General features: G+C 31.5%; 2 protein-coding genes across 2 annotated transcripts in view; one reads left to right on the top strand and one right to left on the bottom strand.

The window, feature by feature from the left end:
* Positions 1–2593: 2593 nt before the first annotated feature.
* Positions 2594–19390, bottom strand: LOC127739020 (SNW domain-containing protein 1-like). Its single transcript, XM_052250580.1, has 14 exons — positions 19319–19390; positions 15461–15530; positions 14802–14873; positions 14137–14298; positions 13421–13620; positions 12579–12683; positions 12041–12110; positions 11215–11280; positions 10477–10593; positions 8971–9106; positions 7958–8063; positions 6674–6794; positions 4987–5144; positions 2594–2889 (listed from the first exon to the last, which is right to left on the bottom strand). The coding sequence occupies exons 1-14, from the start codon at positions 19336–19338 to the stop codon at positions 2682–2684; spliced, it is 1611 nt and encodes a 536-aa protein (XP_052106540.1). The 5' UTR covers positions 19339–19390; the 3' UTR covers positions 2594–2681.
* Positions 19373–24444, top strand: part of LOC127739019 (aarF domain-containing protein kinase 1-like) — a 19080-nt gene continuing 14008 nt past the window's right edge. Inside the window, exons 1-3 of the mRNA XM_052250579.1 lie at positions 19373–19502; positions 22767–22916; positions 23762–23845. Coding sequence (XP_052106539.1) covers positions 19428–19502; positions 22767–22916; positions 23762–23845 — 309 coding nt within the window. The 5' untranslated portion in view covers positions 19373–19427. The remainder of the gene's footprint in view (positions 19503–22766; positions 22917–23761; positions 23846–24444) is intronic.

Genomic DNA, 24444 nt, shown 5'->3' with positions numbered 1-24444 from the left:
ATAAATCCAAATTGGGTTTAAGAAAAACTCCAACATGGCTATTTTGGGATTCCAGACATTAGATTCGTGGTCGCAATTCTTTTGGTATCACTCAGGGGTAGTGGGTGGAAAATTAGCCAAGGATCTTATTTTCATTTCTCTTTATTATTCGTAGGACCAGCTTCAATTAATTTCGATAAATAAATTTAACAGTTAGAAAATGTAAGATAGCTTGGGCACACTATAATGTCTGAACATTGTAACATTTGGTACAAGGAACTTAAAAGTCCTTCATTTTTTTCTTGCCAGTGGTCTCATGGAAGTATGCTGGCTTCAGGCGTGAGAAGTAACAAGTTTGATTCATTTCAAGGATTTTCAGTAAAATGAACCCCAATATATCCATCCATTTATGACTAATTTACCCTCGAGCATAAGAGGTAAAAAGGTTGATTCATTTCAAGGATTTTAAATCTGGTGTTTTCTGCTTCTCTACTATGCACACTACTAGTAATCTCAGGAAGAAAAGATGCATGGTATTTGTCTGTGAACTATTACCTTGAATACTAGTTGTTAATATTCAGCTAAGACTTCTGCATAATACAAAAGTGTTCACTATATTGCTGGGTAACTGTCACTGATGTATACCCAACATCTGCTTCCACCCATGTTCATGTCAAATTTTGAATTTAATTGATCGAAAGACTGATAGATGGACTTTTTACATATAAAAATATATACTGGTACATGTACTAGTATATATTTACACAAAAGTGTATATGCTCAACACCTGAAGTAATTTTATAGCATATTGATTTACAATCATTAATCGTTATCCAACCAAGTGTTAGTCACAAATCCTCTTACCATATACAGACACTTATTGAAATTAAGGGTGTTCAAACAACAGTTTTAAATATTGTTTGTTTACTTTGCTTTGACATTATAAGATCTGGTTTAGTTATTTACTGTTGGATTTTTTATCCTACATCTAACAACTTTTTGCTATCAGATTTCCTCCCTTGATACACTAAAAATCGATTTGCTAGTGAAAGAAGGAATATGAATTGAGTGTATACAAGAAAAATAGCCTAATAAAATACTACTTAACAACTATTTAGACATGTCAATTTAGAGCTTGACACATTGTACAAACACTTGTCTATTGTTGAAGACCATAGTTGACCACTAAATATCTTTTTTGTTTTTATTGTGTCCATGGTTTGCTATACCCTACTTCTCCCGTTAATCATTGCCAAAGATACAGCACCTCTATGTTGTTTTCGGTCATTACACTTCAACCATTATTTTGAAAGTTCAAAGCCCTTACCTTGATCAACAAATTATGAAATTCAATTTGACAATCATTGATAAATGTTACCTATGTCCAGGGTAAATTAATCATGAGTGGATGGATGGATTGGGGTTCATTTTTCTAAATCTTCAATTTTCTGTGTATGTAGTCTTCTTCTTGTTCAATCTTCAGTTTTGTGTGTAGTGTTTATGGACTGCTTTTTTGTTTGTCTTTTTTTCACGTTATTGTAACTCTTATCTTCAATTTATGGTTCTTGATTGCAAATTGGTATCTTTTCCCCTTCAACTTGAGAACAAATTTTCATTTTATTTTTCAGTATATGTGTTCTGATTTCTGAATACATGTAGGTATAAGATTTTGTGCATATATTTACTCATAAACACCATATTTTCATTCAAGTTCATTCCCCTTCTGTAAATCTTTCTCCAGTTTAAAATACCATGAAGGTTTTCAATTTCTTGATAACATTACAAGGATACAGAAAAATTTGAAGTCTAGTAAAAAAAAAAATTGTTCATTAGTCTATAATTGACATATATTTGTAATTATTATTTCTTGTTCTGATAATGCGTGTCATTATTTAGTACTGGTGCATGTATTTTCAACACTAGAAATCAATTTTTTTCTGTGCAGAAAAATTAATCAATGAATGATTGTTTCTTCAAGGAGAAATTAAGTTCCCATTGAAAGAACTCCATAGAATGAGGGAAATGCTCTTGTATTTATTCAACAGAACAGTTCACTTTCCAAGAATTTAAATACCCTGACCAACACCAACTAATTCTCGTGAAAGGTTTTATTTCCTTCACAATAATGGTAACAAATCACACAGATGCTATCCGACCAATATACAATCTAAAGCATACTGGTATATAAAACTATAAATAAAGTTTGCGAATTAACTACAAAAACAAAAAATGAGCTGTGAAATTGTCATGGTTTTTTGTATTTTGTAGGCACTTTCTGGTTTGTTTGACCTGTCATGTTCTGTTCCTATTTCCCAATCTATCAAGGACCTAGGTCCTGAACAGCAGAAGTAAAAATCATCAATAACAACATATCAAAATTTGGAAAGCATTGGTTGAATGGTTCATAATTTATTACACAGAAACAAAAAAGTGACGTTTCAAAATCTATCAAGGACCAAAACTCCTGAGCAGTTAAAACTGTTGAGGTAAATCCTAAATATACTTCTACCATTGGCCTTTAACTAGCCAGTGGCTTTTGTAAAGAGATCAACTACAACGAAATAGGCCACAACTACCAACAAAACAGAAAACTTAAGCTAATAAAAGATCTGAGTAAGATTGTAAAAATGATAATTTTATTGTACAATGAAGTAAAATCAAGATCATGATTTAATGTTTTTGCTGATTGTTTGTAATTTTATCTATTCCCTTCTCTTCTGTTTACTTTTACTTCCGTCATAGTCTCTACTCGATCGTGAATCTTCTCCCGCCCGCTTCTCACCACGTTTAGCTGTTTTCAAGAACTCAGTCAAATTGAAAGGATCTTCTTCATCAGCCTGTTCAAATTGAACTGGTCCTTCACGTCTACGGTTCCTATCTGTACCGGCAAACTCCCGGTCAGGAACAAACCTGAAAAAAAAAGAAAAAGCCACTATAAACAGATGATAAGGTTAGCAAGTCAAGTAGTTACTTAGAACATTTATAATTTTTACTGACCACTGAAAAAAAGCAAGATAAAACAGGAAGTCAATGAGTCATGGACGTGAAAATACATCACAAGGTATTGTATGCTCTGATTTGTAAGTTCTGAGTAAAATGAAACAACAGTTTCATGGGATATATGGACAAATAAATGTAAAGCACTTTATCTGGCCTCCTTTACATTTCTAGGAACATCATTGGTTAAAAGCTACCACGTGGAGACCGTGTATATTTCATATGGGGTTAGTAGGCAGGGCTTATTCTAATACATGGTTAGTACCGGTAGTGGTTTTACGTCCCTTTATAAAAACAACACAGTGTTGAGGAAAAATCTGAAACGTTTCAACAAACAAAGAAATTGATGATGAACGATTGAAATGAATGCAGAAAACACATTAAAAACTAACAAGTTGTTATTGTTGGCATTTGTTTTTGTATAGATCAATGGAAGTAAGTTCTTTATATTGAAGACTTGATCACTTTGATTGGCCACTAGTCTAAATACCACATGTTAAGATAGTCGGTAAGATAAATTTGTTACACAGTGTGCTAATGTGCTTCGCTCTCACCCCATATGGAATTTACTGACTCCATACCCCATATATATCGTATTAGGTCACTACCACACTATGTAACTAATAATACCCCCTTCCTCCTAGGCAGGGTACAAGAATGAGAATGCTATCTATTTCTTAAACAATTTTATTGCAACTTTCATTTTCTGAAATCATTGTGAAATAGCTTTAAATTTCATGCATCCTCTATATCCACTTAATATTATTGTTTTTAAAATTTTGTTTGCCATATTTCGATTCAAACTGCCATGTACTCTGAAGTCTTCAACTTGGTAGTATGAGTAAAAGCAAGGGTCCGGAAACGGTCATATTTGCCAGTCATGTCCTAAGATGAAACTATTTGTCCTAAACGAGTAATTGGGATTTAGGACAAATTTTATTTTTTTACAGAAGTAATTTCAGTCATTTCATTGACTCAATGTTTGAAATCGGATTTCTTAATCACCATTTTGCACTTGTGATCACTTGTTTTTGTGTATAATCCCTTTCCTTTAACAAAACTGCCACTACATTAGTTTGATAATCCTGAGGGCCCTCCTAATATCTATATCAATGCCTCCGGGAAACATTGGCTAATGATCGCTAATCACTTTTTACCTGTGGTTTTAATTCACACCTGACAGTGATCACAAGCTCAGAATAATATCTTTAAAACATTAGTTCCCTGACAAGTGTAATCATTATTTATTTACTTTTCATCAAAGACAGTCATCAATTCTGATTTAAAAATTAAATCTAAATTTACGTAGAAAAAAGTATTTTTTCATGAGTAACACATGTGCTTTATTTACTATGTAATACGCATGCGTGAAATTGTCTTCAGCAAATATAATATTTAAATCGTAGAATGCAAATTGATTTCATGCTAAATTAAACCAGTGCAACTATTATCTGTTATATTCAAACACTTTTAAAGGTAATAAAATAAAAAAGCCATAAAAAGCCGGTGATTTCCTGTCAATTTGATAAACAAAACAAATCCCGGAAATGAATCCTGAATTATTCGTACTTTAAAATATCGCAAACTTCCGGTTTTAACTTTTGTCAAATCGAAAGAAACGTAAGCAATGTCTGAGAAATTAACCATTTTGAGCCATTAAAATCATTTCAATTTTAGACTGTTGCCTTCCCTAAACTGTCCTTCATGGTAATGGTTAGACATTTACTTAGTAAATGCGATGAAACAGCAATACAAGTTCGTCATGTTCGTTGATGCTATGAATATAGTCAAGTTGATATCGAAAATTTGAAAAGGGGCACCAACTTTTCAAACATCTCAAAATGACCGAAATTGTCTGGAAAAATTTCCGGATCCTTGAGTAAAAGTTAATTTTACTTTATTGATTTTTCAGCATTTTACATTATCAAAACCCTCTAAATAACCCAGTTTATTTCAATCTTTGACAAGCAACAAACTACCACACAGCATCGCAGAAAAATATCATCTAACCTGTTTGTTTTCATTAATGAATCAAAGTCGTCTCCGTATATGTCTTTGTCCACATTCTTTGATGGTCTGTAAATGTTGTTGGCTATGGAACTCTCCTGTCTGAAGGGTTTGTCATACACATTATATGCATCATCTTCATTGAAACCACTATCCATGCCCTGGAATAAATAGAAAATTACTGAGTGAAAACAAATATGTTAAAGTAGTACACTTCAAAATATACAAATTAAGTATAGGGTAGATAACTTTGGGTTTTATGACGGTGTGATCTTTTTATACTGGGTGACAACTACTTGTACAGATCTTTGAAGCCCAGTATCTTTATATATTGATCATCAAGTACCTGTACAGTTCTTTGTAGCCCAGTATTTCTATAGTAAAGGTTTTATACTTACCACAATTATTTACAACAAGCATTCTGAGAGTATTGCATGGCAATACATAGTCCCCTACCAGGTAAAAATTCATTATACAGGAACAAAATGCTAACTTGTTCTATAACTTGTCATGGTGTAAACAAAAAGAAAATATCAAGTCAATATCTTCAAGCATGACTAAAAACAGTTTGGAAAACTGAATATATTAGTGAATTTTTTTAAGTCCAAGGACCATAACTCTGCACAAAATTATCAGACCGAAACAAAAATTTGAACTTGATCTGTAACTTGTCATGATAAAACTATATACCAATTGTCAATCAATATCTTCAAGCATGATGAAAAAAAGTGTGGAAAACCTATAACACTGTAACATTAGATATGATTAATAGTTCTCTAAAATTAGATATGATGTAATACAATGTATATCTATTTTCAAATTACAATCAAATATTTTTTCTTTCATTTGTCACAAACTAATATAGATTTGTAACTTATCTATAAAATGTCAACAACTTTTATCTACACAATGTAATGTAATGAAATATATACCTTAATAAAAATAGATTATTATCTAATTAAAGGATTTCACTTAATAAAAAAAATATATATATATATGTAGCATTCAGAAAATTAGTTTATACAAAATAACATATAAACCTGCCACAAAATTCCTCAAACAATTTACCATTGAATGTCTCTTCAAAAATAAGTTATCTCCCTTTGTACAGATTATATGGTTTAACATAGTACTCTAACATTAGTTATGGAGTTTTTTTATGGACCATAACTCTGGACTAAATCATCAGACCGGAACAAAATTCGAACTTGATCTATAACTTATCATGATAAAACTATATACCAAATATTAAATCAATATCTTCAAGAACGAAGAAAAAAAGTGTGGAAAGCTGAGTTGCCGGACTGACGGATGGACAGACGGACAGAGTGCAAACCTAAAGTCCCCTTCGACTTCGTCGGTAGGGGACTAAAAAGGAAAAAATTACATGGTAAAGATATGTAAATAGGTAATTATTTTTGCAGGTTTGTGGTTTCAGTTATTCCAACAATATAACTGAATACTTCAAAACAAAGCATATGACCCTGAACTCTGACCTTGATATAAATAAAGTTCATCCTTTTTTCTTAAAAAATATTGTTTCATATTTCCCGAGGTCTGGTTCAAGAGTTAAAAGGTAAAGTGTCCCTAAGGTGTAATACAGATTAACAAATGTGTTTAACTATATACCTTTGTTGCATGGTAAAAATCCAGTTTCAAACATCAAACTCATGTATATATATTACATTACCTTAGTTGTATTAAATAATCTTTGATCAAACATGGTTTCCTGGTTACCAGCACCAGTGTTGGGCATGCCCAGAGCTATCTTTTCACTAATATCCCTTTCTCTTTCTCTCTGTAGTCTAGATCTGGAAATATAATTTATGTATAATTAATGTCAATCAAAACTGATCGAATACATTGCACTATACCATATGATGAAACATAAATCCATCCTGGAATGGGGACATGACTTTACATTAAGTGAATGTATATCAACTTGATAAATTCTGACAGAGCAGTAACAATTGTCCACACAGAGAGTAACTTCAGACTCTCCTGTTGTGAGTGAGTTTCAATAGTTCTCCACTTACCATAGTAAAATTTAAGTTTTTCAATATGCAAGCTTTAGCAAGCGTTAAAATCTAAAATTCAACTAGAACTGTTTTTGAGCAGAACAAATATCCCCCTTTCCAAAATATCGATTTTAAAAAATATATTTTCAAAGTAATAATAGGCATGCTAATATGTATTTCTATTCTAATCTAATCATCAATAAGAAACCCATATTTTTGCTTTTGGATTCATAGAAAATAATTTAATATAATGATGTTTAGTTTGAAATTTCTTGGCAGGTGTAATTCTTTTAAAAGGTAATGATACTTATGCTGAAACCAATGACTTCAAGGGTGAATTTCATAAATACTTTTTTTTAAATACTTTAAAAATTTCTAAGTACAAAAGTGCATAACTCCAGGGAAATGTCATCCTCATATTAAGATCTTCCAATGTACAAAGTTTTATGACTATCTGATGAAGTATAAAATGAGGAGTTGCATCCCAATATTGCAAACTGAATGATATAGAAAATTTCTTTGTTCAAAGGGGCAATACTCTGGAATTTGTCAACAAACCAGAATACACTGCTAATATGTTCATTTTCAGGTCAGGATTTTACAATGCAAAATGTTTCATGAACATCTGATGATTGTTAAGTTCGGAGGGAATAATTCTGAAATATTTTAATGGCAAAAAAAACCTTTGTGCAGCAAAGTTGCCACATAAACTGTAATTGTAAAAAGTTTGGTTAAAATTGGACAAAGGACTCAAAATTTAGTTTGGACAGACAGATTCCTATAAATCCCCCCAAAACTTTGTTTGTAGACCTCTTGAACTCTTTGTTTTTTTTGTGTTATTAGGTTGCCGTCTCATTGATGTATTAGCCTCATCTCTTTCTATTATTATTTTCCTACCAATTAAATTTCTTCAGAAATATAACTTTGGTGGGTATCAAAGTGTTCTTAAGATTTACCTTTTATCTGGAGCTGCTCTCGATAAATTTCTATCTCTTTGTCTTTCTCTCTGTCTATCTCTTCTTAAATCATCTCTTTCTCCAAGATCTTCGTTCTTATCTTTGTCTGCAAATAGATTAATTAACTTAAATCCAAAGGGAATATACCTATGCGTTCATGATAGTTCTAATATGGCATCCTGTTTTCAATGTTTAAATAATACAGACAGAAACTGTTAGCAATTTACTGTCGTGACTTTCGCTAGTAGAAATTAATGTTTAACCCCGCTGCATTTTTGCGCCTGTCCCAAGTCAGGAGCCTCTGGCCTTTGTTAGTCTTGTATCATTTTTAATTTTAGTTTCTTGTGTATAGTTTGGAGTTCAGTATGACGTCCATTATCACTGAACTAGTATACATATTTGATTAGGGGCCAGCTGAAGGACGCCTCCGGGTGCGGGAGTTTCTTGCTGCATTGAAGACCCATTGGTGGCCTTCGGCTGTTGTCTGCTCTATGGTCGGGTTGTTGTCTCTTTGACATTCCCCTTTTCCATTCTCAATTTTACATATAAATTAACCGATTATGTCATACTAGGATCTCATATATAAATTGACAATCAAAGTTACATATCACAAAATGGTTGCCTAGTCAGCTAGAAAGGTTTAAACGTATATAAAGTGTCTGCGAAAGTTTTACAGTAACTTTTTTTGTTTCAGTAAAATCACTTATAGCCATCCTATATCATGTGCATATTAAAAGTCCCCTGTTTAAGTTCTTCTGATTCATATGTACATTTCTACCATCGTACTTAATGAAAAACATGGCTTCTTCATTTGATTAAAGATTATTTTAGGCTAATTTAAAACTCTCTAATAAAGTTTGATAGATTCACAAGTTTTCATTATTCATTTTCTTGCAAAATAGAAAAGTGTTACACAGCAAATACATGCCAGGCTCAAACCTACAACCTGTGATCACAGAAGAAAAAGTAAAGTAACTATTTATAAAATATTCAAAACAAGGAATTAAACATACGATCTCTACTCCTAATGCCAGCTCTCTCTTCCCTAGCTTCCTGGGCCAACTGTCTTAATTTTTCTTCCTTCTTTTTCTTTTCTTCCTGAGCTACCATTTCATCAATTTTTACTCTCATCTCTACTTCTTCTCTGGCCTAAGAGTAAAAAATATCAAAAGAATGAGTTCTCATTTTGAAAAGGTGTTAAATTTAGTCTGTTAAACTTAACTTCACAGTATTTGCAATTCAAATGATAATAAACTGCTTCGCTGAGCGCAGCTGGATACGCCCGTAGAGGTCTAACCCTGAACAGTTGGGGCAAAAATGGACACAATATTCAAGCTTGATACAGGTCTGAATTTGGATTGTAATTAAATATTTGACATACATCTATTATAGGTTTCTGAATAAATGTAGTCAAAGAACTTGAAATTGGTTATATGAATTGAATTTATATTCAATTAAAGATTTCTTGCTGTTGTGCAATACACTGTGCTGTTGCGCAATACTTAGTAAATCTGTTGTCAGACTATAAACAAATAAAATTTATAAAATTCTAAAGGGAGCTTACATCAATAGATATAAACAGTTCACCAAAGTTTCATACGAATTGCTGAAAGCATTTTTGAGTTTTTGTCTGAAAACAGGAAAATCCCCCCTTTTTTAATGAATAAACCCCATAATTCGGAAATGTAAAATCTAAAATTTATAAAAATCTAAAGGGAGCTTACATCAATAGATATCAACAATTAACCAAAATTTCTTGCAAGTTGGTGAAAGCATTCTTGAGTTATTGTCCGAAAACTGGAAAATCCCCCTTTTTTTAATGAATAAAATCCCATAACTCGGAAACGTTAAATCTAAAATTTATAAAAAAGAAAGGGAGCTCACGTCAATAGATATAAACAATTCACCAAAGTTTTAAGCAAATTGGTTAAAGCGTTTTTGAGTTAATGTCCGACATGTTGAGGACGGACGGACGGACAGACGGACGTACAACGGTATACCATAATACGTCCCGTAAACGGGCGTATAAAAAAGAATTGAACATAAAATATCAAGTTGCTAGGAACAAATTTTCAAAGGGCTTAACTAATATGTTTCATGGAACCTTTCTAACGATTAAATTACATAATAATTTTTTGTTTGCTGAAAAAGGTAAACAATTCATCAGTCTTTTGTTTTTTATGTTGTGTTTTGTATACTGTTGTTTGCAATGGTGTTTTCAGTTTGTTTTCGACTTATGAGTTTGATTGCTCATTTGGTATCTTTCACAACTCTTTTGCACTAAATTTTGTAATAATTTCCATATGAAAAATAAGGTACCTGATTTATGAAATATGTATAACTTATAAGACGTTTTTATAGCAGAAAGAAACTTTGACTTCTGTCTGTAAAAATGCAAAAAATTATTCAGAAACAGGTGAAAATGCCACACATTGTTCTGAAACGAGTAATAATGCTAGATAACTCAGAAACTGGTTAGAAAATATTTCATATACATATAAATGTTATTTTAGGATTACCTTTCTATCTGCTATATACAAAGCTTCTGCTAACTTGGCGAAGTTTTCATTGATATGTACACCTTGTAACCCTCTTCCATCAGCTGCCAATCTTTTATCTAGAGGTATTGTGTATCCCTACAATTAATACAATACAATATATACCTGTACTTATTTTTGGCAGTCTGGTTAGGAATTGAGTTTTAAATTTCTATCACCAGCTTATACTAGCACTATAAATGCAGGAATCAGTATTAATTATGTATTTTATAATTTACTAAAATATACTATAGTCAACATTCAGAATTAATGTAAATTCTATATTTTTCAAAACTGCTAAAATTATCAGATCATGTGATTTTTGGCAAAAAAAAACCCATAATATTTACATGCTAGAACAGTGAAATCTGCCTAACTGAACCCTTATGGGAATGCAGACTTTATTCAATTAAACAGGTGTTTGGAATACACAGGTAAAATGTTTTATTGCATGTCTTCATACAAGAGTTCAGTAAAGAATATTTTCTGATATACAAAGGGTTCCATTAACTATTTCACTGTATTCACATATTTAAAATCATGCAATAATGATCAGATTATTTTATATTCGTAAGCAAAATCGGGTGTTTTGTTTCCCATTTCTAAGCAATCCAATAAAACAACTTTCATAGAATATTTTCAGCCACATATTTTTTCGATCATGAACACTGAAATGAATTTGAAAGAAAAAAACAATGTTTGCATCGTGATCAAGCTTACCTTTGCGTTTTTCCAGTTAGATATACATGGTGGGATTTTCCACTCCTGTTGTTCTTTAACTGTCACCTAAAATGAAAAAAAATATAGAATTTATAACATCATTTCATATCATGAGTTGTCACAAACTATAGTGTGATTAGAGATGACCTACAACGTTTATTTACATCGCATATAAGAGTTCCAACATTATCATGATTATGGAGTTCATAACTCTAAAATATTTCTGTAAGTTGCAGATAAAAATGTAATGGTGTTTCGTGAGGAAGGAAAACCAACACCATCTTGAGAGCTATATAAAATTCTATATAGTTTATGGTCAAAACCCCCTAAAAATTTGATTCCTGTCTTGAGATTAGCACACCATACCCTTATTCAAAGATCAGTGTCAAGGTTACATCACAATATAATTCTTTAATCAACACTTCATCTTGTGGCTCTGGCAACTGTACCAAACATATCACAATTCTGAATCTATTTTCACACTAATAATTATTTCAGAATCTTTAACTGACAACCTTTCATGAAGGATTATTAAGTGCAAAATGTAAATAAATAGTGTAAGATGGTGGACAAAAACAATGGACCAATCAGAAATGGGGTTGTACTATGGAAAGTTACTGTTTTAGACATTTAGATCGGTGCAGGCATCATTTATGAGGACACTTAGAGTGCAAAGTGAAATTTCAATACAAGAACAGAAATTGACTTTCTGCTGAATGGTAAATTTAAAAATAAAACATTGTGGTTAATATTCTGAAAGTGGAGAAAAATTAAAAACATGTCAGTTTTTCCTCTTATGGGGCCTGTAATACTTATAACAACTTACCTTTCTATTTGGCGAATGCATAACAGGTGCTGGCGGTGATGGTGGACCTCTGGGAATTTTTTTATTTGTTCTGCAAAACAAATGTTTTAAATGCTACAATAATGTATTATATAAATATTTAATCATATTGCAATTTTATTTGTTTTTAAATATTTAAACATGAAAGGCTAATATTAAAAGAAAGTAAGCATTCAAACATTTATACAAATGGATATTCATATTTTTTTTCAACTAGATTTTGAATTTTAAAACATTCATACAATGTTAATTAACTTTATGAATATGAATTTATTTAAGATCTTATTGAAAACATATTCCTTTAAAATATAAAAGTTTAGATATGTTATATCATTATGTCATTTCAACATGCAAAGTATCTAAAACAGCTATTGTTCAAATCTATGATAATTTATTTTGGGAACATTTCTGTTTTTCAAATGGTTGACCTTGAGACCATACACACATATTGAACTAAAAATGAAGTAGTTATTAGAATGGACATGGTATTCAGTTTGACTCTTTCTCATATTAAACTTACTTAAATTTTGGAGGTTCCATTGGATCCTTTTGTACTTCCACCATTCTGATGACTCTTTGTTTAGCTCCTGAATTGAATGCCATACCTTGCTGTGAAGGGGTGTATCTAAAATTAAACAAACAAAAAAATGACTAAAAACAATTTCATACATATTTATATAACGTCTTTCTCATCTTTTCTTCATGCCTATTGGTAGAGAAATAGTCTCAAGAAAGACACATCACCTTACCATGTTTATCATTATTTGGACATCTTTTGCCATCAGCCAATAGTCGTCTCACTCTTAAATGCTCCATAAATTGCACAAGAAAAAAAGAAACAAATATCAGTTTTTAAGTCTTTGGTCTACTAAGCCATAGATTCCAAAATTAAAGATCTAATTACCTTTAATATGTTCTCATATAACCTTTTTATCTTTTTGTTTAACATAGTGTATGTTTCTGGACCAGGTCATGTTCTCCTTGTGTACATCCCCCTGGATTTGGTGGGTGATGTGTTGCTCAGTTTTTAGTTTTTATGTAGTGTATTGTAGACTGTTGTTTGTCTTTTTGTCTTTGTTTTTTTTTACCTTGATTATGTTGGTCTTTCTTCGACTTACGAGTTTTGATTCTCTCTTTGTATCTTCCGCCTCCTTTTTGAAATTTTCCTGTGTTGTGTTTTTGCTGACATTTGTGTGTCTGTAAGTGATTTTTTTTATTAGGCCATAGGGTTGTGTGTCTTTTTTCAATAATTTTTTGTATTGCCCCTTCAGTATCCTCTTCCATCTTTTATTTGACAGCCATGTTTTGGTACAAAATAGTTTTCTCTTTTTCTACTTTTTAAGCTTTTTATACTTTCCATACCTAATGTATTGTGCTGGTGCCTGTTTGTCAGCAGCTTTTACAGGCATGGCTGCTGATATTTTGGTATTAACAAGTTTCTCCAGAGCCTGTCTAGTAGCTTCTGTTGTGTCTTGTATCTGCTCCTCGTCTGGTTTCTGTATTTCTGGATCATCCTCATCATATGCTTTGGGTACCAGGTCTTGGAATTTGGAATGTACTACCTACAGACAGAAAAAGAGACTAAAAAACAAACAGAGATAGTCTTGATATTTTCGTCCAAAAACACTATGTTATGTTGAAAATGTCTCTGGCAGTAAGAAGAGTACTTAAGCTCCATTTAAAGATAGAACATTTCGAGGTTAACAGAAAATATAATTTTACTTTTTTGCTGTTTGTAAATCTGTAAATATGGTAGACTATGACACAATACTTTTCACATTTCCTATTAAAGGGTGTGGCATTACATATTTCTGCAATAAACATGGGCTCTATATCAGTATGACATTTTTCTTTACTTCAAAACTTAAACGTAATGTTTCGCTTCTATGTATTGGAATGGCCTTTATTAAGATTTTTTCTCATTAAAAGATTTAGTTCTCCTTTGTTTACTGACTGTGCTAGACCCTCATGGTTTGTCAATTTAACACCACCCTAGTTTTTTTTTACCAATGATACATGCTATTCATTGCACTAGCAATCTGTAAAACCAAGGACAGATTACACAGAATCAAACCTACCTTATCTTTAGCATGACCATATTTGGCTATAGCATCATATTTAATCTTCCCGTCATTTCCAAGCTGAACCTGTAGTGCGTTAGATGTACTTTTCTTCATTCCCATACTTAATGGATACTGGGCTACGTGGATCTCTGGAAACGCTCCTCCATCTCCGAAATCCTGTTAAAATAAAATTTACTTTCAAAAATATTTTTTTTTATTTCTGGCAAACTGTAAACATGGTAAATGAACAGTGCATGTAAAATTATTAGTTTAACAAAAAATAAATTTGAAGAGTAGGGATGAAAATCTCACAAAATTTGCTGCTTTGACATACATGTATCTCTGTATTCCCTAAACACTCTTTATTCAAGTAAACTTCATTGTTTTCACAACTTTATATTCTGAGTTGAAATAGGAATATTTAGACTACAAATGTGTTGTGATGGTATAAATAAGATAAAGGAAAATATATGCTGTTGTGTTGGTATATAGTACACACAATGTGATTCAATAGAAAAACATGGTGATGATTAATTTTTCACAGAAAATGCTGATTGTGCATATATCACCCTGAAAAATATATCTGTATATTCATTAGGAATCTAGGATTATTCATATTATGCCAGGCCTAATATCAAATATTAGAAATATTCATATGTAAATATTTTTTTAGTCCCTACATCTTGTGTTCTGGGAATCCATCCTTTCCTGTGACCATATGGTGGCGCTGTTCTTTTTGTAACTGGTGCAATCTAAAAATGAAATGAAACAATTAATAATATACAAAATGTTAGGTTTGGAACTTTTGAACATCATTCGGATAATTCAACACAATGTTACTGGGATGTTACTTGAATTTTACTTTTTCCACTAACAGTGAAAATGAGCAAAGGGCGGAAAATAGTTTTAGCTTCAGCACCCTATGATAGGAACAGTTTGAATCATTTGCTCTTTCAGAAGACTTTCAAGTAAAATTCATTCAAAGAAAATCAGATGAGCATTTGCAATGATTTTTTACAAATTAAAAAAAGAGAAAAACTTGATTAAATGAGTGGATTTTTTTCCCCAGCTGAAACATGGACTCAATAGTATTGTTTTATATTTCATCTGAATAAGATATAGGAATCTCAAATGTCAATTTGTATCCTGCAGTAATTACTACCTGTAGCATTACCACAACACCTGACATAAAGAACATTTAAACTCAATATATGTATACTGTCTTAATAAAAGAAAAAATGTTACAAATTTTCCCACACCAAAACTTCCAACAAAAGTGATAGACTGACCAAGCAGCCAGAATCTGATTTTCTACAATAAATATGTTCCTTGTTTTTACCTGCATTTGTTGTCTAAATGACCTATCTTCATCTTCTCTGTCATATCTTTGCACCGGTGTTGGCAATATACTGAAATTAAAAAACAATTATAATAAAGATTGACTTGTTATTGTTATAGAAAGAAGCAACAATTGTAGGGAAAAGAAAGGCTACATCCCATTTATTTTTTAACCATTTGTAAATGTTTTGCTGAAAACAAATGAATTTAAACCTGTTTCTGTTGGGAAAGCTGTTTTTATGAATTAAATAAATTAATAGGGTAAATAAACTTTAACAGTCACTAGGATATTTGTTATGTGTGGTTCAATCAGAAATCTGAAATCACCATAGGACCACAGCTAAGATTCAACAGCTAGCTTGTGCCACTAGGGCATCTTACAATTGATTAATAGGTCATCTGAGATTAATGTGTCCCTTATCTTTAATACTACAGTAATACCCTAGGGCGCTGTCATGTTTGATCTACATCATATCATCAATGACCTCCCAGAAGCAACAACATTAACGTGAGGGTACCCAAATTGCACCTATTTTGACAGTTTTTTCACCTACATTTTTTTATAATCTAGACATAAGTTTCCATTCTGTGTTTATTTTGTAGACATATCCTTATTTACAATGTAGTTACACCAATTTAATTTTGAATCCATATTGAATCATAGAAAAATGGGTTTGAACCGACCTCCAAACGATCCATGATTCTGTAATGAGTACCCAAATTGCATCCATGCTTAAATTCACATCCTTAAAAATCGAATTACAGATGTTTTGTTTTATTTCTTCAAATATTTAGAACAATTTGACATTAGTCCATGCTTACTATTCTTTTTTTAAGAAATGGATGCTCGTAACATATTTTAATTTGCTCATTATTTAAAAGATGACTTTTCATGCTTTTTGTGAACATAGCATGGCGATGTTTCCAAAGATTTTACTTTTTCCAGTGTATGCTTCATCTGCTGATACATGAATATAAGTGCGAACGTTTTGTGTATATTTAAATATATTTACATATGTCGAAAGAAGTGTATAATGTCAAATCATAAAAATACAAATTGTTTAGTCTCAAGGAAAACTTGTAAGGTTTCCGCAGCTATTTTTGTTGAATAGGTGCAATTTGGGTACTGTGACGTTAAGCACTCAAAAGATGACTGATCAATCTCCATTTTCAACACATCAAGAAAACTGAAGATGCTGACTTGTTGCAGAAAGATCTTGCCTCGTTGGAAGAATGGGAAAAGAACCTTTGGAATTTCAAATGTGTTTCCATCCGGATAAAAATGTAGTCAACCAGTCAGTGGATGGCCAAATCAGGAAATTGCTTGGACAAAGAATTACAAAAAGTTATTAAGGGTTACATGTAATTGTATATAGTGAATGTTGACCTCCATAATCTGATCATCATGATAATGCAACCCAGGGAAGTAATTCTAACTCAAATTTCGTTTACAATGAAAAGTTTAGATTTTGACTGTACACACTTACAAAAATTATGGGTAATGGAAGCTTTAAGGTCTGGATGGGGTTTAAAGATAGAGAATAATATTAGCCAAAAAAAAACTGAATAGTGAAAAATAGAAAATAATAGCCAAAAAGTACTGAATAGAACATGTAGAATAAAATAGAGAATAATAGCCGAAAAAAGAACTGAATAGAGAAAAATTAGCCAAAAGATTCAGGGGTTTTTCTGGGTATTTTGGGAAAAAGGAACCTGGCCCCTTTTGAGAATTTTTTTACGCGATTTTCAATGAAATTGGGAAAACAACAAAAATACCAGATGCGAGTTTTAGTGTGTTTAGTTCATTAAAAATTATATTTTTTTGTGAAAATAAAGGAAGAAACTACATGATTGCAATTTATAATTTCATTTTCTGTTCTTTTTATTTTTAAACTTCACAACAAGGCACTCAAGATTATTTTAGTATCAAAATAATGAGTTCTTAAAGCATACATGTGATTAAAATTTACCGCCTTTTTTATCTTCAAAGACAGTTACAGTTAACATGGTTAATATAATAAATAATTTAGGGATAGAAATAAGATGTTTTTTAACTGGCCAAGCAGGCTAACACTTTTTGAAATTCACTTGCTCTTCCCAATCTTTACTGGCCCTTCAAAATTGAGAAGAAATTACCTCTTGGATCTGTAGTTATATGTTTACATTATAAAATCATCTAATATCAACATTTTTCTTCGATAAAGAAAAGTACAATTTAATGTCACATTTTATTGGATTTTGACATGAAAATTTGTGAACTAAAATCAAAATAATTTTGAGTTTCTGTATAAAATATTTCCTGTTTCTTCTTTCTTTTTCATATATCTTTTAGTTTTCAATTCTAGTGTTATATTTCATAGCTGTATTTTGTGACCTGCTTGGATTTTTTTTTATTTATTTATTGTATTTGATCGGCAAACCCTGAATTAGTCTTATCCGTTCCCGGAAACTGATCCGGTATTGTAATTGACCTACATTTCCGGTTTAAGGCAGCCATTGTTGTCAATGTTGTTTTTGTCAATTACATGTAGATATGTTTTTACTCGGATTTACACACCACTTGTTGGCGATTTTCGGCATAAAGCTAGCAGTTGAACAACATAAACATCACTGTCGTGAATAATAAAGATGAAAATGAACTTTGAGATCGATTGGGAATTTTGCTCCCAAAATTGTGAAAAATGTAGGGTTTTTGCCATTGGGAATGTGTCCAAATATCGGACCCTGTGCAATGCTAGAAAAATCCATGAGATTATAGAATAGGTAATAATGGGGTGCAAAAAGAAAAAGAATACATGTGGAAAATTAGTGGGGTACCACGATTTCCAGAGAACTCCCAAGAACTGAATGTTGACAGCTAACCGATCTATGTTGGCTGAAGACTTTATTTTATATGGTGTTATAATGCATGGTACCGAAATTTAAGTATTTTGTAATAAAATTCTGATAATTCACAGAAATGAATACACGAATAATGACTTTAATGCACAGAATAAAGAAATCATATAATTACAGAAAAAATAAAAGTACAGTGCAGTCCGCTGTATCCGCGCACCTAAGACTTATGACTTCACTTCATTCCACTGATAAAACCAATAATTGGATAATATTGTGTGAACACATTCATAACATACTTTCATTTCACAAAATCTTCTGTTTGTATGGTTTCACCCTCAGGTTTTGTGTAATGCGTGTCCAAAATTAGCTTACTTTGAATAAAGGAAAGATTTTATACTATGAAATATACATGTAGCTGAATTTAAACCAAACACACTGCCAAGGATGCAGAGCAAAAAATATTTCAATCTGATTTAAATTTGACTAAATTAAAACAAATTTAATCTGATGATGTAACTTTTTTAATGGAAATTGGCCAAATATTGTAAATCCTGAGATTGCAGTAATTAATTAACTCTTGAACTTAACAATTTTATTCTTTTTTTATCCCTTCGGCTTCGGAAGGCTAAAACAATAACAAGAACGATTTTATTTGTGTTACTGTGTTGATATGACGAAAATTATCAGCTAATGCGCGATATCACCAGCCGCGCGGACACCGGGGACTCCACTGTACTATCATTTACATGTGGATTTTACGAAATAAGCGTAATTTTAAAGATAAAGAGAAAAGCCGTAAATTTAAAGAATACAAAAATAAAGAACCACTCAACACCCATCCAGACCCTCATAATGGTCTATAAGACCGGTTGTAACGCGTATTTTATTAAGTTTGCCGGTGAGAAGGGCCTTAGATTCAAGATTTTTACAAACTTCGGTAAACTTATCATGTTCCTGACATTTTGCGATAATTGTATTGACCATTATATGATCTGTTTTGTAAAAACAATTTGGAACTTACTCCACAAGTTTCATCGCCATCTTGTTTGTCGATATTACGTATTTTTTCCCTCCCTTTGTCCGATTTTCGAAAAACAACGAAAAAGTCAGTCAGTCATTCGGAATTCACTATGACTTTTCATTCGCTGTGTGATAATGTTCATGATGATTATGAAACAGACGAACTAGAATTGCCAAAGACAAGGGTATTGACACTGGCGTTTATTTTGTCACTTCAAAATTTACATATTCCAATTCTGTATCATACTAGAAACCTATTTCACCCATTTCAGTAGATATTTCCATGAGAATTTCAAGACAGTGGTTGAATCTGTTTCAGATTTGACCTTTGGCTTTGACATATTGCCTATTATTGGCTTTGAAATCTGATTTTATTTGTAATTTTCAGCTTTTATGATCATTCATTGCATAAAAAGTAGGTGCCTAAAAAGTAAGTCTCCATGTAGATGAAAAAAGCTCACTGTTGTATTTCTTAAACTATTTGCATCAAAACGATTTTTAGCAATAAATGATTTAGTTTGTCAAAACAATGTTAATAAAATTGAGAATGGAAATTGGGAATATGTCAAAGAGACAACAACCCGACCAAAGAGCAGACAACAGCAGAAGGCCACCAATGGGTCCTCAGTGTAGTGAGAAAATCCCGCACACGGAGGTGCCTGAGGTGGTCCTCAGCTGGCCCCTAAATAAAATTGTGTGCTAGTTCAGTGAAAATGGATGTCACACTAAACTCCAAAACATATAAATGAACTAAAATTAAAAAAACATGCAAGACTAACAAAGGCAAGAGGCTCCTGACTTGGGACAGGCTCAAAAATGCGGCGGGGTTAAACATGTTTTGTGAGATCTCAACCCTCCCCCTATACCTCTAGTCAATGTAGAAAAAAGAAACACATAGCAATACGCATAGTAAAACTGATTTATGGTCAGATCATATGTTTTCGTACGTCATATGAATTTGAATTCATACTATGCATGCTTTTTCAATGGAAATTGTGATGTAGCAATGCATTCTTAAAAGCAGGAAAATCCATGAGACGAGGATAGTACGTGTTACTATTAGCGAAAAAATCTAAACCAAATTTGTTTACATTTTTGTTTCACCCTGATTCCTGCTTCCAACAAGTAGCTATGATCCAGGTCATTTCAAACTGAGTCGCTTCACTCTAGGTCAGTTTGCACAAGTTGCTTTGTTCCAGGACAGTTCACACTAGGAACTGAGTTGGTTTGCCCTGGCTGATGGCCTAGGCCCCCATTTAAAGCGTAGATATATATCATGTATAGACGATTTTTAAATTCATGAACTTTTCCGTAAATTTCCTATGTCACAATCTTATGTTTTTTAAGTCACAGTAAGAACTGATTGTTCGATGAAGTTGTTTATGTTGCTTAACCTCAAGTCAATTGATGTAACTCATTCATAAAAAACAACTTGAGATTTGTGTATATATGAAGAAGTAAATCACATTTATTTTTTATTAAAAAAGATAGAAAAAATAAAGAATTTTAAAGCAGTTGATTTTTCGTTTTGAAAACTGTAAAAAAAGATTTTGTTTCTGCCTACTCAACCAAATATATCAGTATATTACCCCTGAAAAGTAAATGAAAATATCTGCAGAGTAGATTTAATTTTATATTTGAGTTTTTATTTACCTTTTATATCCAGGACTTTTAATTAACATGTTTTGATATGTTAGTTTGAAATTCTCAGTTTGGTTATTGAGTGACATGTTTAATCTGTTACCTAATTAGTGACAATATGCCTTTAAACATCAACTCAGCACAAAGCAGTGCATGAAGACACAAAATACGGACTGAGAGTACTCTCAGTTACCGAAAGCTAGTTCAAAGCCAATAACAACTAACAAAAAAAACATGTATCTAAGACCACAAAGACTAAAAATGTTCACACTATATTATCATTCTGAGTGATTGATTATATATTCTAGATTGGTAATTGATTCAATTACCTGTAACTTTTATTAAATTGGAACTGATCAAATATGTGTCAACAATAAAACAATAATCAACAATTTGATAGCTAAACTAATCACTTGTTTATTTTCCTTGATGTCAGAATAATCAAAATACCTTATTCTTGTCCAAAAACCCATAAAAACTTAACAATTCATAATCTTGCCCAACAATATATATTGATTCAGAAAGTCAGAATGAAATCACTCAGGACGAAAGGGAATCGGGACAAAATGACTTTGGTAGCGAGCAGGAATCGTGGTGAAACAACCCAAATTTGTTTACATTACATGGAGTTAAAGTTAGCATACATGTGTAAAGCTTGTTAATTAATTCTTCCCAAAGCTTTAAAAAATATGAAGTGATCCATTTTTGTACCAGTTATCCGATGGTAGTCTAACACATCTACTTGTAGAACTATCTTGGAGAAAACTACTTTAACTCGAAGATTCTTTGCCATTAAATGTACACATATTACACATAGTACACATATTACACATATGCTACTGTCAAGTCAACATCTGGTTTTAGAAAAGGTGTCCATTTAAACAAAACTAGTTTCTTGGAGTTCCGTAATTTTGTTATTTTACTTTTTATCAGATTATTATTGCATACATTTACATTATAAAGAATAAAGCTGAAAGTTAAGTCTGCTGATGTTCCACACATAAAATGATGCACTGTCAGTTAATTGAACCATCCATGTAAAAAATTTAACGATCAGTTCTTGAAAGTAATATATCGAAAGTACATAGTTATCATTTCAATGTGTTGTTACCAAATTCATGAAGGTATGGATGGGGTTTACAGAATAGAGAATAATGGGCCAAGTCTACAGAAAAATGGACCAAAAAATATTACGAATGAGAAAAATAGGGCAAAAAAATAAAGAATATAGAATAATGGGGTGCTAAAATATAAAAGAATAGAGAATAATGGCCAAAAGAGGTAAATAATACAGAAAAATGACCTAATAAATTTAAGAATACAGATATGAAAGACCCATATATCTAGACCCTCATTCATTGCCTTGATTGTCTTGAATTCCAAATTCCAAATTATAAAGGGATTGTTTAACTTTGGCTCATCTGAGGTGCGTTTGAACAAAAAAATATCTAATTGACCATTGTGTTCATATGAAATTTTATTATCTAATGCATTATAAAAATAAGAAGATGAGGAATGATTACTGATGAGACAACTATCCAACAGAAACCAAAAGATGTAGATGTAGGCAACTAAGTTTGGTTTCTGTTCAGAACTATAGATCACTGTATGGCCTTCAACAATGAGCAAACCTATAACTTATAGCGTAAAAAGTATAAAAGCCCTGACATGGCAAAATGTAAAAACTAATTCAAATGGGAACAGCCTGATTTATGTACAAAACAATATACAAAAAAACAATATAATAGACAGCAACCAACTACAACCACTGAATTACAGGCTTTTGACTTGGGATTTATTTTTTTCAGTTGTGTAGAATGAGTAGACACCTCCTCAAACGAACCTTGAAATATCTGACTGTTGGAGGCCTGGGAACAGGATCAGGCTATTTTCTGTATAAAAATGATTGGGAGGTTTCTACCATTGGAGTAGTAAGATTTGGACGTGCAGCTTTTACAGTAGGTATTTTAATCAATTTTGTAAACTGTATTGAAGTTTTCTGATCTCAACATGCTTGATTTAAGAAATAACAAGTATACATATAAATGCCATATAAAGAAGGTCAAATGAATTGATATAAAAGTGGGCCGACACAAGCAAACTCAAAACATGAATACTATGAATAAAGGAGATGTGTTAGAATTAAAATTACAGTTCTTTAACTTAGATTGAGATAAAATTTGCTTCAACTTTTTAAACACTTAGTTAGAGATCAATGGAAATTTGAAATATTACCTCTTTTTTGAAGATTTATGATGACTATATTTGAGCTTCATTTTGGTTACAACAGATCTGTATACTTATGCTATGCTGCGTTCACACGTAATTCGAATTCGATTCGCATTAACTAATTTGAATTAGTTTAATTCGCATTCGAAACGTTTAACGTCCAAACGTAAATTCTAATTCGAATTGCAATGCACGTCAAATTCCCTTTAATGTCCTAACGACGTTAACTTTTAATTTGTATTAACAAAAACGCATTTCTAATGCGAATTGGATAATGCAATTTAGCCAATTCGAATCAATTCGAATTATAAAAGAAGAGTGTGTGAACGCGATTAGCGAATTCGATTCACATTCGATTTGAATTCAATTCGAATTAAATGTACGCGTGAACGAGGCATTATTCAATTTCATAAATTTTGTTGTATTTTTATTCATCGGCCAATGTTGCAAAGGAATGTACAACACAAACAAATGTAGATTGAAAAAAAAAATTATTCCACCAAGAATTGAAATTTGTGGCTTGAGAAGATGTATTATATTTTGAAAATAATATTTGCATTATTTGATTTTGTAGGCATTCTGGATTGTAGCTGATTATAAAATACATTTACGAGGAATTGATAATGAAAGTCCAGAGTATGAGAAAGTGAAATCAGAGGTAATATTTAATTGATGTAGTTGCTTTAAAATATAATAGTGTAAAAGTATATTGCTTTTGAGGCAAATGATTTTCACGGTTTTAATTGTAATGTCTTTTACATATTTCTGATAATTATTTTACTGGGAAATTACAGTTTTTCTCAAATATTTTATTTCATGCTTTTTTTATACTACGAAAAAGTAAACAATTGTTACTTTCATACTAATAAATCACTTAGTACTATAAATAACTATTTAGAAATATAGAATTTGATAGAATGTATTGTTTACATCTATATCAGAAGTCATACTTTTTGTATTAAACAGTCTAATTCTTGTAAGAAATCACACTAAATTTGTAATTATCTCCCTTTTACATATCTTACAGAGAGGACTATATTTAGAAATGTATTTTTGAAAATGTTATGAAATTAACTCTGGATGCATGACATAAGAAATATAGATACTGCCATAAAACATTTAAAACATTCAAGCCAGTACTATCAGAAATTTAGATATTTTAAACTTTTCATAAATTATTGCTTTTTCCTAAAATTTCTTAGATCTTAAAAAGTTTATTTTCTGAAAAATACGAATGTACTGCAAAGCAACAATTTT

The sequence above is a fragment of the Mytilus californianus genome, unplaced genomic scaffold (genome assembly GCF_021869535.1).
Source record: "Mytilus californianus isolate M0D057914Y unplaced genomic scaffold, xbMytCali1.0.p SCAF_4, whole genome shotgun sequence".
Taxonomy (NCBI): Eukaryota; Metazoa; Mollusca; class Bivalvia; order Mytilida; family Mytilidae; genus Mytilus; species Mytilus californianus.
This window is presented reverse-complemented; position numbering and strand designations above follow the sequence as displayed.

What these genes read in the sequence shown, in the direction of transcription:
- LOC127739020 (XM_052250580.1), bottom strand. Translation starts at nt 19,338, where the DNA reads ATGGCGATGAAACTTGTGGA. An exon ending in ATGGCGATGAAACTTGTGGA is followed by an intron (nt 15,531 to 19,318) that starts GTAAGTTCCAAA and finishes TTTTAATTTCAG; the next exon opens with TATATTGCCAACACCGGTGC. An exon ending in TGCATTCGCCAAATAGAAAG is followed by an intron (nt 11,281 to 12,040) that starts GTAAGTTGTTAT and finishes TTTTCATTTTAG; the next exon opens with GTGACAGTTAAAGAACAACA.